Here is a 17077-nt window from a genome sequence, read left to right as displayed (position 1 = left end):
GAAAGTTAATTTTTAGTTTACTGTAATTAAGAAAGCCCTAAAGTTACCTATTTATATTTTTAACTTAAGACAAAATATACTTTTAAAAGCTAGAATTGTTAATGAGAAGTAAGCTATTTTAAAATTTCAACTTATTTCGGAAAATTTAAGATTTATTTAATAACTAAATCAATTTTTAGAATAAAAAAGCAGACTGTCCATTTGCACATAAAAACGCTAAATAAATGTTCAGATAACAAAGTACTAAAATGATGCATTAATTACCTCTGAATCCAATTTTGAATATTTTCATGAAATATAATATTTATGTCATCCTAAAAACTACCATAAATATTAGCCAAAAGTACTCACAAGTTAATATAGGTTTTCTCCATTCTTAATACAAAATGGGCCTTGAGATTTCTGCGGTACATCATAATATTGATTCAAATTTTAAAAATTATTTTCACAAAAGTAGCAGGGGAAAGTAGTGAAGATCTTCTTAAAGGAAAATCCCATATTACCAAATTTATTTTTTCCTGAAACGGGATAGCTAAACCCCTCATTATATGAGCAAGGAAGTACACCAGGATGACAGTTTTACTTTCTTGATGTTTAAAGTTAGATTTCTTTTCTGTTAGAAGCACAAAATAAATATTTATATAGGGACCACCCTTAGGCACAGCAACTTGGAGTGGCAGGAATGACTGTACTGCTTTGCAACCATGCTGGTAAAAAATATTTACATAACTAGGAGCTTTCAGGGAAAATTTTTCATCCTTAGTTATTTTATAAGTGCAGAGGATGCAACATAAACAAATGTTCTAATTTATCCTTATAGTACATCAGTTCAACTCTACAGATGTTGTTCAAACTAATCCAAATTAACAAAAAGAAATCTAAATTCCCTCTACAAGAGAAGTAGTATCTTTTTATAAACTTCTATAGTATTGCATCTTTGTCTTTCTTAAAGTACTTATCTCCCACCTTAATATATTCATGTCTGTATATCTTTTGCAAGTTTAAGGGGAAAAGCTGCTCTTGTTGTTATCTAAAATGTCAATGTGCCTTGTACTTTGTTGAATATGAAAGTGGAATTTTAACAACTCAGTATGTTGGAATGGAAAGCAAAGTCCCAGCAATGTTTAACCTTTCCAGATCCAGCAACTGCTGTAAGAATCTCTTGACAGATATGGACCTTTTCCCCAGAAAAGTGTGCACAGGCAATTTTGAATATAATCTTTTTTTTTTTTTTTTTTTTTTTTGAGACGGAGTTTCGCTCTTGATACCCAGGCTGGAGCGCAATGGCGCGATCTCGGCTCACCGCAATCTCCGCCTCCTGGGTTCAGGCAATTCTCCTGCCTCAGCCTCCTGAGTAGCTGGGATTACAGGCACACGCCACCGTGCCCAGCTAATTTTTTTTTTTTTTGTATTAGTAGAGACGGGGTTTCACCATGTTGACCAGGATGGTCTCGATCTCTTGACCTCGTGATCCACCCGCCTCGGCCTCCCAAAGTGCTGGGATTACAGGCTTGAGCCACCGCGCCCGGCCTTGAATATAATCTTGAGGATCTGCTGAAGCCCTTAAGAGGTCCAGGGCCCCAGTTAACAATTGTTGGCACATGGAACACCAAGAGCCAATCCATTCTTCAACTAAAGAGAACAGGGATAAAAAGAGAACATTCAAGTTCAGGTTTCTATCAGATCAGTTAGACTACTCCCACAATAGATCAAAAAGACAAGAACTAGGCATCTACCAACCATCTACTCACCTCCAATCACAATAAGAAATCAGCCAATGAAAATAAACAAGTAACCAACAATTCTCTGATTAGCCTCAGAGTAGAGAACACATTCCAGCATCAAGGACTTCCTTAACCCCAAGTGTTCTCTGCTCTGAATTCAGTCAGTAAGTCCTGTCTAAATACGTGGATCTCCCAACCAGGTTTTATTGCCTCATTCTTAACTACATATGGATGACCAAAGAATGCTATATATTTGAAGAAAGCCTGACACATAAAAAAGATATAAAAGAAGAAAAGATCTTGAAAGAGATAATCCAGGTAACAGAGTCAAGGGAAGGGGACATACACTTCCTCTACCAGCAATAAAACTTCCAATAAGTGTCCTCAGAGACATTGAAGAAAATAATGCATCCAAAAACAAGTAAATAGTGTTAACAGGAAAAATTAACAAGCAATAAATAAGAGCTCTTGAAATGTAAAATTTATTGCTAAAATTTATTCAATAGAAAGAGTCCAAAGGTAAAGTCAAGGAAATTTCTCAGAATGTAGAGTAAGAAGGTGTGATGGGTAGAAAAGATCTAATATACTCACTATACACAAGCAATGAACAATCCAAAAATGAAATTAAGAGAACATTTCCACTAACAATAGCATAAAAAAGAATAAAATACTTTTTATTCTTAATTTAACAAAAGAAATGTAAAACATACACAGAAAACTACAAAATATTGTTGAAAAAAAATCCAAATAAAAGGAAAAGCACACATGTTCATGAAATAAAAGACATAATACTGCTAAGATGGCAATACAGTACTCCCCAAATTGATCTACAGATTCAATGCAATTCCTATTATATCTTAGGGGGCAATACCAAAGCCATAATTCATGAAAGAAATAAATGATAAGCTGCACTTTATTGAAATTTTAAACTTCTGCTCTGCAAAAAATACTTTCCAAAGCATCAGATGACAAGCCATAGACTAGGAGAAAATATCTGCCAAAGACTTCTCTGATAAAGGACTGCTATACAAAACATACAGAGACCTCAATAATAAAATAAATAAATAAATAAACAACCCAATTAAAAAATGGGCGAGAGATCTTAACAGATACCTCACCAAAAAAGATATACAAATGACAAATTAGTATAAGATGTTCCCCATCATATGTCATTAGAGAATAGCAAATTAAAATAATGTGATACCACTGTATACCTATTAACATGGTGAAAATCCAAAACACTGAAAACACCAAATGCTGGTGAGGATGTGGAGCAATAGCAACTCTCATTCACTGCAGGTAGGAATGCAAAACGGTACAGCTACTTTGAAAGACAGTTTGGCAATTTCCTACAAAATTTAACACAGTCCTACCCTACAGTGCAGCAATTCCATCCCTTAGTATTTAGCCAAATAAAGTGAAAACTTATGCCCACAAAAAACCTGTACATGGATGGTTATAGCAGCTTTATGTTATTTTATAGGAACAGGGTCTCACTTGGTTATCTAGGCTGGGTGCAATGGTGTGATTATAACCTACTGTAGCCTTGAACTCATGGGCTCAAGCCATCCTCCTACCGTGGCTTCCCAGGTAGCTAGGACTACAGGTGCATGCCACCACTCCAGACTGTTTTTTGTTTTTTTTTTGGTAGAGATGGGGATCTCACTACAATCTTGAATTCTCAGCCTCAAAGGAGCCTCCTGCCTTGGCCTCCTAAAGCACTGGGATTACAGGCCTGAGCCACCACGACTGGCTAAGCTTTATTCATAACTACTAAATCTTAGAAGCAATCAAGATATCCTTCAATAAGAGAATGGATAAACAAACTCTGGTACATCCATACTCATCAGTGAGTGAAATATTAATTAGTGAATACATTCATACAATGGGATATTATTAGGTAACAATAAGCAATAAAAAGAAATGCATTATCAAGCCATGAAAAGACACAAAGGAAACTTAAAGAAGCAACATCTTTTAAAAGGCTACATTCTGTATGATTCCAACTATATGACATCATGGAAAAGGCAAAACTACAGAGACAGTAAAAAAGATCAGTGGTTGCTAGGAGATTGGGAGGAGGTAGTGAGGGATGAATCGATTGGCTTATGGGGATTTTTAGGGCAATGAAACTATTCTGAATGATACTGTAATGGTAGATACATGATATTATGCATTTGTCAAAACCTATAGAAAGGTAAAACACAGAGTTAATGCTAATGCAAAGTACAGATTTTAGTTAATAATAGCATTATCAATATTGGTTCATCAGTAGTAACAACTATACCACACTAATGCAAGATGTCAATAATAGAAAAACTGTGGATATGTGGGGAGAATGGGTATATGGGAAACCTTTATACTCTCTGCTAAAATTTTCTGTAAATCTAAAACTTTTCCAAAAAATAAAGTCTATTATATATTTTTTAAATCCCAGCTGGTTTTATTGCAGAAATTGATAAGTTGATTCTAGAATTCATATGAAAATGCAAGGGACCCAGAACAGCCTAAGCAATCTTGAAAGAACTAAGTTGTATAACTCAGACTTCCTAATTTCAAAACATACTACAAAACTACAGTAATCAAGACAATGTGGTACTAGCATAAAAATAGACATATAAACAAATAGAATAGAACTGACAGTCCATAAATAAACCATTTATGGTCAAATGGTTTTGAACAAGGGTGGCAATATAATTCAATGGTGGAGAAATGGTGCTGGGACAAGTGGATATCCGTATACAAGATAATAAAGTTGGATCCCTACTTTACTGCAGGCTCAAACTCCTGGGCTAAAGCAATCCTCCCACTTCCACCTGCTAAAGTGCTGGGATTATAGGTACATGACACCACACCTGGCCTAAAACTATAAAGTTCTTAGAGGAAAATATACAAGTAATGTTTATGACTTTGGGTTAGGTAATGGTTTCTTAAATACAACACCAAAAGCACAAGTAATGAAACAAAAAATAGATACATTGAATGTCATTAAAATATAAAACTTTTGTGATACAAATGATACATAGTAGTTGAAAAGACAACCCACAGAATGAGAGAAAATATTGCAAATCATGTATCTGATAAAGGACTTGAACCCAGAATATACAAAGAATTCTTACAACTCAACAATAAAAGACAAGTCAATTTTTAAATGAGCATAGGCTCTAGATTGGGTGTGGTGGCTCACACCTGTAATCCCAGTGCTTTGAGAAGTCAAGGCAGGATCATCACCTGAGCCCAGGAGTTCAAGACCAGCCTGGGCAATACCGTGAGAGCACCATTCCTACAAAGAATTTAAAAATTTAAAAAATTACTCGAGTGTGGTAGCACATACCTGTAGTCCCAGCTACTCAGGAGGCTGAAGCAGGAGGATCGTGATATCCCAGGAGTTCAAGGCTGCAGTGAGCTATGATAGTGCAACTGTACTCCAGCCTGGTCAACAGAGCAAGACTCTGTCTAAAACAAACAAACACACACACACACACACACACACACACACAAAAGAGCACTGGCTTTCAATAGGTTTATCCCCAAAGATATACAATAAGCTAACCAGGCATGGTGGTGCATGCCTATAGTCCAATCTAGGAGGTGGAAGGATTGCTTGAGTCCAGGAAGTTAAGGTTGCAGTTAGCCATGATTGTACCACTGCGCTCCAGGCTGGGTGACAGAGCAAGATCTTGTCTCAAAAATAAAACAAAACATACATATATACATACACACACACACACACACACACACACACACACACACATTTATACACACACACAATAAGCACATGAAAAGATGCTCAACATCATTAACTATTAGGGAAATGCATATTACAACCACTTCACACCCACAAAGGTGCTATAATAAAAAGGAAAGACAAGTGTTGGTGAGGCTATAGAGAAATTAAAACTTCTCATACACAGCTGGTGGGAATGTAAAATAGTGCAGCCACTTTAGAAAACACTTCAGCAGTTCCTCAAAATTTTAAACACAGAGTTGCCATATGGCTCAGCAATTCCACTCCTAGGTGTATACCTAAAAGAAATTAAAAGATACATCCAGGGCTGTCTGTAGCAGCTCACACCTGTAACTCCAGAACTTTGTGGGGCCAAGGCAGGAGGATCACTTGAGGACAAGAGTTCAAGACCAACCTGAGCAACATAGTGAGATCCTGTCTCCACACACACAAACAATTTTTTTAATTAGCCAGGTATTTTAATTAGCCAAGTAGCCAGGACAACTGTAGTCCTAGCTACTTGGGAGGCCAAGGTGAGAGGATCATTTGACCCAGGAATTTGAAGTTATAGTGAACTATGATTGTACCACTGCCCTCCAACCTGTGTAACACAGTTTATCTCTTAAAAAACAAAGATACATCCACACACTAAAACTTGAATATTCATAGCAATATTATCTACCAAAGTCAAAAAAATATATAACTCAAATATCCACCAACCAATAAATGAATAAATAAAATGTGGTATGCCCATTCAGTGGAATATTATTTGACCATAGAAAAGAACGAAGTACTGAATATGTTACAACACAGAGGAACCATGAAAACATTATGCTCAATGAAAGAAGTCAGACACAAAAGAAATGTATGATTCCATTCATAGTAAACAACCAGAACATGCATGTAGAGAGAAAGCAAACTGCCTAGGGCTTGCGGGGAGAGAATTGGAAATGAATTCTAAAGGGTATGGAGTTTCCTTCTAAGGTAATGAAAATGTTCTAAAATTAGACTGTGGTGATGGTTGTACAAGTCTGTCAATATGCCAAAACCACTGAATTATACCCGTAAATGGGTAAATTTTATAATATGTGAATCATATACCTCAATAAAAACATCTATCTTAGATTTATACTAATGAGAGTTCCAGAAAGAAAGGAGGATATTATATATAATTATATATTATAGAAAAAAATATATATATGTATATATGTTAGGTCAAGGTGTGTGTGTGTGTGTGTGTATATTTTGTGCATATATATATATAAACAAAACACGGCATTTCCTAGTTTTTGGCTCAAAACTGACCCCCAAAAGACTCACAAGATACCAAACACAATGAACGAAAAGACCAACACCTAGACTAAACAGTTTAAATTCTATAATACCAAGGCTAATGAGATGTTACTAAATGTTTCCAGAGAGAAGATATAACTAACAAAGTTACCTATAGAGAATAAGAAACAGACTGGCTTCAGACTTCTTATAGTAGATAATAGAGAAATATCTTCAAAGTTCTGAGGGAAAAGAATTTAACATAGAATTCTGTATTCAGGCAAACTGTCAGTCAGGCGAAAGGTAAGAATAAATACATTTTCAAGACATGCAGGACCCAGAAAGCTTACTTCTCACACTGGCTTTCTTAGGAATTTACTTCGGGCATGTTGGGACAAAATGAGGGTTACTGTTAAAAACAGCAAGATGTGAAATCCAAGAAACAGTGGAACCAACTTGGCAAAGAAAGAATGGAGTCATCATAAGACAGCTTGCATCAGACCTAGACTGCAATCAGTTAAGTCTGGAAACATCAAGACTGAAGGCTCCCTTTGGGAGGAAAAATACATTAATACTTAAAACAATATAAGGTGTTGATGATTGATGATACAAGATAAAGAAAGATGATTAGAAAAACAAAATCACTCAATAAAAACAAAATCATTCAAGAAGGGAAATGTAATCACAGTATCTATGTGACTATACAGTCAATGATCAACAATATTTATATAATCACTATAATATAAACATGGTTTATTGAGTCTCAGTTTTAGAATATATCTGTAAATAAAGCATAGAAGATTCGAATACAGTTACAAAACAGAGAAATAAGGTTAGTAATTACCGATAGAGCACGCATGTGCCAGGCATTGCTCTAAATACTTTACACCTAATCCTCACAATACTCGTACAGTATGGTTATTATCCCTACTTTATAGATGAGGAAATTGAGGCATTGAGAAATTAACTAACTTGCCCAAGGTCATACAACCAGAAAGTGGAAGAACTGGATTCAAATTGAGATAGCCTGGTTCCAGAGTTCATGCTCTTAACCATTATACTATGCAGCCTTTCAGAATATAGGTGTTATCAACCTTGACAATATAAAAAGTAAAAGTACAGGTAACACTCCATTCCCCACAGATTTTGATGCAACCCATCAGAATTCCAAAAGTAGCCCATCAGAATGTCAAAAGTAGAAAATTTTGAGGGTAGTACTCATAAATGCAAGGGAAAAAACTGATTTCTTTACTTTCTACAATGTTAATCATGGTAGATTCACATGATCACCCAAGACTGGAGCCCAAACACACCCTTTACATCGGGAATAAAGAGATAGTGTCTCCAGTTGATAGAACAGAATAGAAAGGCTTAAATATATTGAAGAAATTGAAAAAATAACGAAAAGATAAACTCAAAACTGTGATACAAGTGTGGCAGGGCAGGAGTGGGAAGGAGGACATGAGCTACGACTTTATCTATTATAGGAGAAAGGCAATTTTAGATATATAACATCTAAAACCGATAAATGAAGAAACAGTAGTATAAGTGTATTATTTAGCCATATGGCTAAAAATTACTAACAGAAGTAAAAATATAAGCAGTTAGATTCCCAGGGTAACAGAATGAGCAGGGAGAATTAGATCAAGGGATTCATTTTTCAGTATGTATTCTTTTAATAATTTAATAATTTATTACTCTGATAAAAAGAGAACATTTGACACATACTAGTTGATTTCTTTCTTTAAAATTGCCTTGAACTAGAAGAATATTTTTTATCACCTAGGCAGCCAATTCACTTTACAGTTTTTATGTGGCAGACTATATTTTCTACAGATGGTCACACCATTATATCCCATCCACATGTTCTTCTTACAACATGACACTGTCACTCCTCCAACAAAGGTGGGGCCTATGTTCCCTCCACTTAAATCCAGGTGGACCCACAGGAGAGGTCATTTAGCAGGATCACAGAGACACACCCACACACACAAAGAGAGTGAAAGGGAGAGAGGGAGGGAGATGGGGATATGGAGGGGAGGAAAGGGAGGAGAAGTCAGGAAGAGACGTATACCTGAAGAATCTTCCTAGCCCAGGTATCAGACTTATCAATGAGCCTTCAGATTCTCAACGTCCAATACAGTGGCCACTAGTCACATGCAGCTATGCAGCTAATGAAATTAAAATTGAATTAAATTTAAAATCAGATTTTCAATCATACTAGTCACATTTCAAGTACTTGATAGCCACATACGGCTAGATTCTACTGTATTGCACAGGGTAGATGTAAAGCTTTTCCATCATTGCAGAAAGCTCTATCTGTAGTGCTATTTTAAATAATTCCACCCTCACCACCTTCAAGCCGCCCTGCTGATGCCAGGTGGAACAGAAATGAACTCTTCCACAGAGCCCTGCTCAAAATGCAAATCTGTGAACAAAATAAATGTGTTTTCACCCACTGCTTTTTGGGGTTGTTTGCTACACAGCCATAGTAAGATGAACACATGGAAACTAAAGCTCAGAATGTGAAAAAATCTGCTACAGTTTGTAAGTCCACAAAATCAGGTGAAGAGTGGAACTAATCACATTTCACTTCAACGCCCAATAAATGTTTGTGAATAAACAAACAAGGAACTTCCCAATATTTGAGCCCTAGCTCTTTTCTAACTCCAAGTAGTCTACTATCATCCACCAGGAAAGTTGTGTCCTCTACTTCAGAAAAAAAGTTTGATGTTTCCTAGCTCTGAAAGAACAACAGGAACCTCAGAAATGTCAACATTCATGAATTTGTGACTGAAAACATGTCCTAGCTTATTTTGTTTACTAGAATCACCATTTGAGTTAGGTGAAGCTCCACTTGCTTTTCCAGTGTTTCTACACTGATCTTTACATTTTGAAGTATTTTGTTTAAGTCTCACAATTTTTTCTTTCTCTCTCTTTTTTTTAATTTTATTTGAGACGGAGTCTTGCTCTGCCCAAGCGGGAATGCAGTGGCGAGATATGGGCTCACTGCAACCTCTGCCTCCTGGGTTCAAGTGATTCTCCTGCCTGAGCCTCCTAAGTAGCTGGGATTACAAGCAAATGCTGCCATGTCTGGCTAATTTTTGTAATTGGCCAGGCACAGTGGCTCACACCTGTAATACCAGCACTTGGGAAGCCGAGGTGGGCAGATCGCTTGAGCTCAGAAGTTCGAGACCAGCCTGGGCAATATGGCAAAATCCCATCTCTACCAAAAATACAAAAAAAATTTTAGCTGGGCATGAGGCTGCGTGCCTGTAGTCTCAGCTACTTGAGAGGGTGAGATGAAAGGATTGCTAGAGCTGGGGAAGTTGAGGCTGTAATAAGATGTTAATAGAGCCAAAAAAAAAATTTGAAGAGTCAAACAAAAAAACCTTTGAAAGTATCTACCAATATTAACCAAAAGCTTTCTCTTTTAAATGCTCTTTTTAGAAGCAAAGTATTTTAAATAAAATAATTTTTTTTTTTTTTTGAGACAAAGTCTCGCTCTTGTCACCCAGGCTGGAGTGCAGTGGCGTGATCTTGGCTCACTGCAACCTCCACCTCCCAGGTTCAAGCAATTCTCCTGCCTCAGCCTCCGATTAGCTGGTATACAGGCATGTGCCACCACACCCAGCTAATTTTTATATTTTTAGTAGAGATAGGGTTTCACCATGTTGGCCAGGCTGGTCTTGAACTCCTGACCTCAGGTGATCCGCCTGCCTTGGCCTCTCAAAGTGCTGGGATTACAGGTGTGAGTCATGGTGTCCAGCCAAATTTTATTTATTTATTTATTTATTTTTTGAGACAGGGTCTTGCTCTGTCACTCAGGCTTCAATGCAATGACACAATCAGCTCACTGCAGCCTTGACCTCCTGGGCTCAAGTGATCCTCCTGCCTCAGCTTCCCAAGTAGCTGAGACTACAGGTGCACATGATCATGCCCAGCTAATTTTTAAAAGTTATCTGTTATAGAGACAGGGTCTCACTATGATTCCTAGGCTGGTCTCAAACTCCTGGGCTCAAATGATCCTCCTGTCTCAACCTCCCAAAGTGCTGGGATTACAAGGTGTGAGCCACTGTGCCTGGCCAAAGAACAATTTTTAATAACTTGAACTAATGCAACTTACAGACTTGAAGAGTCAGGAAAATAATTTGGGATTTAAGAGAATTTCCATCTAATATAGCAAATGTTATGAGACTTTATTTTGAATAATGAGTAGTGAAGTTACATTGAAACAACCTGGGAGGTAGCATAGACTCCTCATCTGACCTTAACACAAAACTGCGCTTCATGTGCAGACATAAAGTTTCCAGCCAACACAAGCCTAAGCAGGCACACCATATTGAGATTTCCACATATAAAATTAGGTGATTAAAGAATTAGTGTTAATTTTCAAACTGTAAAATTGGTCTAATAGCTATGTTGGTAAAGAGTTGTCTTTTAGAGATGCATATCAGTATTAGGGACAAAACAGTATCAAGAGATTTGCTTGAAATTAAAACAGTGCTGGGAGTGGACAGTGTAGGAGGGTATAGGTAAAATAAGGATAGCCATGAAGTAGTAGTGACTGCAGTAACTGCTTATGGCTGGTTCATTATATTCTTCTCCTTTTATACTTAATAATGTCCACAGTAAAAAAGTTAAAAACTGAACAACAAACAGGCTTCTCTAGTTAAATGTTTTGGTTTGAAATGCAAATTAAGGGTTATCAGAGTAGGAAATGGGAGCAAGTAGAATTCCAACTATTATTGAGAAGGACCAAAATGTCAGAAATAAGCACAAAATGCTTCTGATGTATAAAAATAACTGTCACTCTAGCACATATACATAATTACTCTCAAATGAGGGTTACAGTCACATTAGCTGACTCATACTTTACAAAGAATGCTAATGTGTGTGGTTACTGAATTTCTGAGCACTGCCAGTAACTAGAAGGGATGCTAATCAGGAGCTCAATACCAGCCTGGTAACTTAGCCAAATCACTTACTCTTACTTTTCTCCGCAGAAAAATGAGAGTGGTGGCTACATTAAGAGGCTTGCCTTGATGACTGGAACAGATAACTATGAAGTATCTCGGAAGAAGACTGTCCAATTGCAGCCAACAACTTGCCTGCAACCTTATGGGAGACCCTGAGCCAGAACCACCTGGCTAAACTGCTCCCAGATTCCAGGCTCTCAGAAACTGCGTGAAATGATACATGTTTATTGCACTAAGTTGCTATGTTTTGGGGTAATTTGTTACAAAGCAATACATAACTAATACATCATACTTAGGGTACAATTTATCTATTATTTGACCAGCTAATTTTTTTTCTAAATACAGTCATTGAACCTCTTTGCTATGTTAATTAGATTATACAAGGGAACCCTTTAAATCATCTGAATAGAGTGCTCATCATCTTATAATGACATGCTTATAGAGCAGGATATCATACTCAGTATTGAACTTCTTGAATCTAACCTTGCCTATATATATGTTTGCTGTGAGGGTAAAAATCCAGACCTGTGTGTCATGATTCAGTACCTTAGGCCCTGACCCAATTCTCAGGTCTTACTCTCTATGATATACACACTCTATATCTGTATATAAACACAATGTTTCTGCTCTACAATATATTTCAATATTAATAGAAAGTACTCTTAGTCCTACCTGAATGAGGCATTTGCTCACATCACTAGCACAGAGTGCTTTGTTACAGCTCAATGATGCTGGAAGCCATGTTAGGAACATCAGGATGGCTAGAGTAAACACAGCCACATAGGGTGACTTCATGTTTCTTCAAAGAAGATGATCAGTAACTCTCAGGAAGCTAAACAAACAAACAAAGACAACTTTAATTCAAAGGCAAGTGCTAGAGTAAAAATAAATACAAAAATGAAAAACAAAACATAAACTAAGACTCATTGTTTGTGTCAATAGACTTTGTCTTTCTTTTTTAGAGTCTCAGCCTCCCAAAGAACTGGGATTACAGGGGTGAGCCACCGCCCCTGGCCAAAATATTCTTTTAATTCTATTAGTACCACACATTCTAATTCTATTAGGACTATTGAAGTATAGTGGTGTGACCATAGCTCACTGCAGCCTTGAATTCCTGGGTTCAAGTGATCCTCCCACTTCAGCCTCCCAGTTATCTGGGACTACGAACAATATCACCACGTCTGGCCTTCAAAAAACTTTTGAGTGATCATTTAAAGATCACTCTCAATGAAAGATTATATAAACATTCAAAAATAAACAATTATTTTATACAATAATGGTTTCATAGTCATCTTCAAGGACCTAGAACACAAAAATTCCTCAGACTATCCAGAAATGGTGACTATGAAAGCAGAGTAAGTATATGTAAACCCTCAGTAATTTGAGAGGAGTCTATGAGGCAAAAAACTAGTTTCAATACTGCACTGCTACTATTCAACTTGAGTTTTAGGTCCATTATTCAACTCTAAGCCCATATAAAACAATTAATATCCTATTATAATTTTAAGATATTTAATTTTAATTCTTAGAATTAAAACAAAATTTTAAATGGAAATTATTCTAGGGTCATTTAGACAGAATAAAGCAGCTCAAAGCAAGAAGTAGAGTCCACAGAGTCACTTCTTAAATAATTGAGCAAATAACAAAAGGCAGTGTAAATTATTAATTGCATTAAGAACTCTGGGTAATTATTACAATGTTAAGATCTCTCTCTTATTTTTTTTTTTTTTTTTTTGAGACGGAGTCTCGCCCTGTTGCCCAGGCTAGAGTGCAACCAGCCTCCCAGGTTCATGCAATTCTCCTGCCTCAGCCTCCTGGGTAGCTGGGATCACAGGCGCCTACCACCATGCCGGGCTAATTTTGGTATTTTTAGTAGAGATGGGTTTTCACCATGTTGGCCAGGCCAGTCTCGAACTCCTGACCTCAGTTGATCCACCCACGTCAGCCTCCAAAAGAGCTAGAATTTTAATTCCACTGCGCCCGGCCAAGATATTCTTTTAACTCTATTAGTACCATGCATTCTTCAAAGTTATTAAGAAGACATTGCAGTTCAAAAAGGAGGAAAAAGACTAGCACAAATACAGTCTGACAGGGACCAAACAGTATACATAGTTATTAAACTTTAAATTAAAGAAGATATCATTTCGTCAGGTTAAAACACCGTCCCATCAAATATAATAAATTAAAATAAATGACTACTGATGTAAGAGGGATAAATAGTGAGTTTATGGGGGCATTTATGATTACTCTAAACTTTTATTCTAAGTGTTACAAAGTACATTAAAGAAAAAACAATAAAAGGGTGAAAAGAATAAAGGGCTTTGGACCCGGTATGAGTCAATTTTGAAAGAGAAAGCCCTGGTGATCGTTACTGAAGCTCACAAAGCATTCCCTCAAGACCGTTAGTAACCTAATTTTCTAATGTATTTAACGCCGCATACCAAGTAGGATGATTTCTGGAGCAACCAGTACGTATTTGTGGAGGCCAAAGAAGGTATTTGGAAACTAATTTTTGTGGAACTAGTTTTCAACCTACAACCACGAAAACTGGGTTTTCCCCATCTTTTATGGTTGTCTTATAAAGTGTTCCATAAATTCATCTTACTCCCCAAATCTCACTGGAAAAAGTACTAAAGTAACTTCGGCTATGTCCAAATCAGGTAACAGAATTAAAGGGCTTATTTTTTTTCTAAGTAGTTAGGAACCATCACGCAACAAAATTGTTTCGCATACATCACACCCAGTTTCTCGTTAAGGAGACTGCACTGACAGCAACCAGGACAGAGCAGAGCCTCTGTAGAGCGGTGCCAGGGCCCCGAAGGCGCCGGACGCCCGGCGACGCAGAGGCCAGCGGCGGCGCGGGGGTCCGGGCACCCGGAATCACCCCCACCCCGGCTCGGCTGACGCGGGCTGCGAAGGACGCTAGCCGGCCCAGAGATGGTCTGGACCGAGGTGGGGCAGAGATGCTGCCGGATCCCGGAGTCCGGCCTGTGCGCGCGACCAGAGCCCCCACTTTGTCCTCCGCGCAGCCGGGCCCAGGCTTCTCCCGGCTCCCGCGAAGCTCGCCGCGGGCCCCAGCCTCCAGAAGCCCGAGCTCCGCGCCCGGCCCCTTCCGGGCCAAGAGGCTGCACAACTTCCCCGCCCTTCCCGCTCACCATGCGCCGCGGCCCCGCGAGGTCGTCTGCCCCTAGATCTCCGCCGGGTCGGCCGAGCCCGGGGAGCGCTGTGGCGGCTGTGAGTGCGAGGCCAGGCCGCGCCTCCCGCCGTCCCCACCGCGCAGCGCCCGCGAGCCTCCGGCACCTTAAAGAGACAGTCTCGCCCGCCGCCCTCCTCCCAGCTCCTCGCTCCCCTTCGCAGCTCCTCTCTTCCCCTCTGCCCTTGCCGAGGTCCACAGCCGCCAGCTCCCGCCAGGAGGCGTCTCTCAGTCCTCGGCGCTCCTGTCAGGGCGCACGCCCCTACCTCGGCCCGGTCCATTCCCCGTCCTCCCTCACGCCACGCCCCCAACGCCCCCGGGCCCGCCCCTCCCTCCTGCCACGCCTCTACGGCGCTCTCAGGCCCGCCCTCCCGCAGGCCACGCCCCCAGGCGCGCCCACCCGGGCTACCCGGCGCGATTTCCCTTCGCGCTTCCCCGCGTCAAGGATATCGGGTCCCTCAGGTTCCGGCAGAACCTCCTGTCAAGCCCACTCTCCAGTTCCCCTCTGTTGCAGTGTTAAGATCAACAGTGACTCACGATTAAAGCCTTGTAATGTGCTAACCACTACGCTGAGGATGTGCAGTGTGGTAAAAATTCCTCAGGACTCCTCGCAGCTGCCCTGTGAGGAAGCGGCCGGGGCCCGGTTCTAGTGATGCGAGGCCGAGGCTCGGGGCGCTAAGTAGATTTGCGCGTTGCCGAGAGCTGGCACGTTGAACCCTTGTTGTCTGCCGTCAGAGGTAGGATTTATTTAAAATTCGGGTTTCCAAGATCTGCCTCAGACTAAGGATCTCGGAGGGCAGAGCTCTCGGAACTTCGTTCACCAATTCATTAAAATTGCCGAGCTCTTCGTGAGTGCCTGGCGCTGAACTTTGCATCTGCAACAGAGAGGAGGGGGCGCCGTGGATCCGGGCGCGGAGGTGGCACAGCCCAGGTAGAAAGGGCGAGGTTAGCACGTAGGTTAAAAACACTGAGAATGGCACTCAGTTCTTTCCCAACAATTCTGGGTTGCTTTTTTATTTTTTTTCTTTTGAGACAAGGTCTCACTCTGTCACCAGGCCCCAGGACAGTAACATCAGGGCTCGCTGCAGCCCCCACCTCCCGGGCTCAAGCGATCCTCCCGCCTCAGCCTCGCGAGTAACTGGGGCTACAGGCGCGCGCCACCACGCCTGGCTGATATTTTATTTTTTTGTAGACATGGAGGTCTCGCTATGTTGCCCAAACTGGGCTCAAATTTCAGAGCTCAAGCGATCCTCCCACCTCTGACTCCTAAATTGTTGGGATGACAGGTGTGGACCATAGTTCCTGGCCAGAATTTGCTTTTTAAAGAACATTCCAGGGTGATTAAGTTAGAGCCCACTAGACCAGACCGTCCACGGGGCACCTTCCCTTGGAAATGTTGACCTAGTCTCAAACCCTTATGCTAGTAAATCGTAAATGCCTTCCACCCCCCTTTGTTGATTGGAAGGAAACAGAAAGAATGAAAACAGCTGATTGGCTGAGGGGTGAGTTGCATTATTGATGCCAGCCCATTTTTGTACAATAAATATAGGTTTTAAAAATCATCCTTGATTGGGGAGAGATAGCATGGGGAGAAATGCTAGATATAGGTGAAGGGGAGGAGGGCAGCAAATTACACTGCCACGTGTGTACCTATGCAACAATCTTGCATGTTCTTCACATGTACCCCAAAACCTAAAATGCAATAAAACAAAACAAAACAACAAAAAAAATCCTTGAAAATTATCCTAGAGAAATAATTAAGGGCATACATGAATTTAAGTATAAGAATCTTATTCTTGGCATTACATACTAGTTAAGTGAATTAGGAAACTTCTGATCAATGGACTAATTCAGCCATTAAAAATGATACTGCAGATCAAAGGTTCTCAAACTTTTTGGTCTCAGAATCCCTTTACACTCTTGAAAATTATGGAGCACTCCAAAGAGGTTTTGTGTATGTGTGCTGCATCTGTTAATACTTATAAAATTAAAATAATTTTTTACATATTCATTTTATTTAAAAATAACAAACAGTATATGGTAACAAATATTTTATGAAAAATAAGTATATATTTTAAAACAGGCAGAACGGAGTGGTTTTAGATTTTTGCTATTCCCTTTAATTTCAAACTTAATAGAAAGCCACTATTTAGCAATCAAATTCATTATTACTGGGATTTAA

General features: G+C 39.4%; 1 protein-coding gene across 2 annotated transcripts in view; it reads right to left on the bottom strand.

The window, feature by feature from the left end:
• The window catches only part of TWSG1 (twisted gastrulation BMP signaling modulator 1), a 63448-nt gene extending 48377 nt beyond the window's left edge, over window positions 1-15071 (bottom strand). The window contains exons 1-2 of one of the 2 annotated variants that reach the window (XM_012446886.3): window positions 15003-15071; window positions 12375-12534 (exon numbers count right to left, since the gene is read on the bottom strand). In XM_012446886.3, coding sequence (XP_012302309.1) covers window positions 12375-12497 — 123 coding nt within the window. In that variant the 5' untranslated portion in view covers window positions 12498-12534; window positions 15003-15071. Of the gene's footprint in view, window positions 1-12374; window positions 12535-14857; window positions 14929-15002 lie in introns of those variants that run through there. The other variant, XM_012446885.3, reaches the window with a different exon arrangement.
• Between the last annotated feature and the right edge of the window lie 2006 nt (window positions 15072-17077).

The sequence above is a fragment of the Aotus nancymaae genome, unplaced genomic scaffold, assembly GCF_030222135.1.
Source record: "Aotus nancymaae isolate 86718 unplaced genomic scaffold, 86718_ANA_hifiasm-v0.15.2.pri h1tg000020l, whole genome shotgun sequence".
NCBI lineage: Eukaryota > Metazoa > Chordata > Mammalia > Primates > Aotidae > Aotus > Aotus nancymaae.
This window is presented reverse-complemented; position numbering and strand designations above follow the sequence as displayed.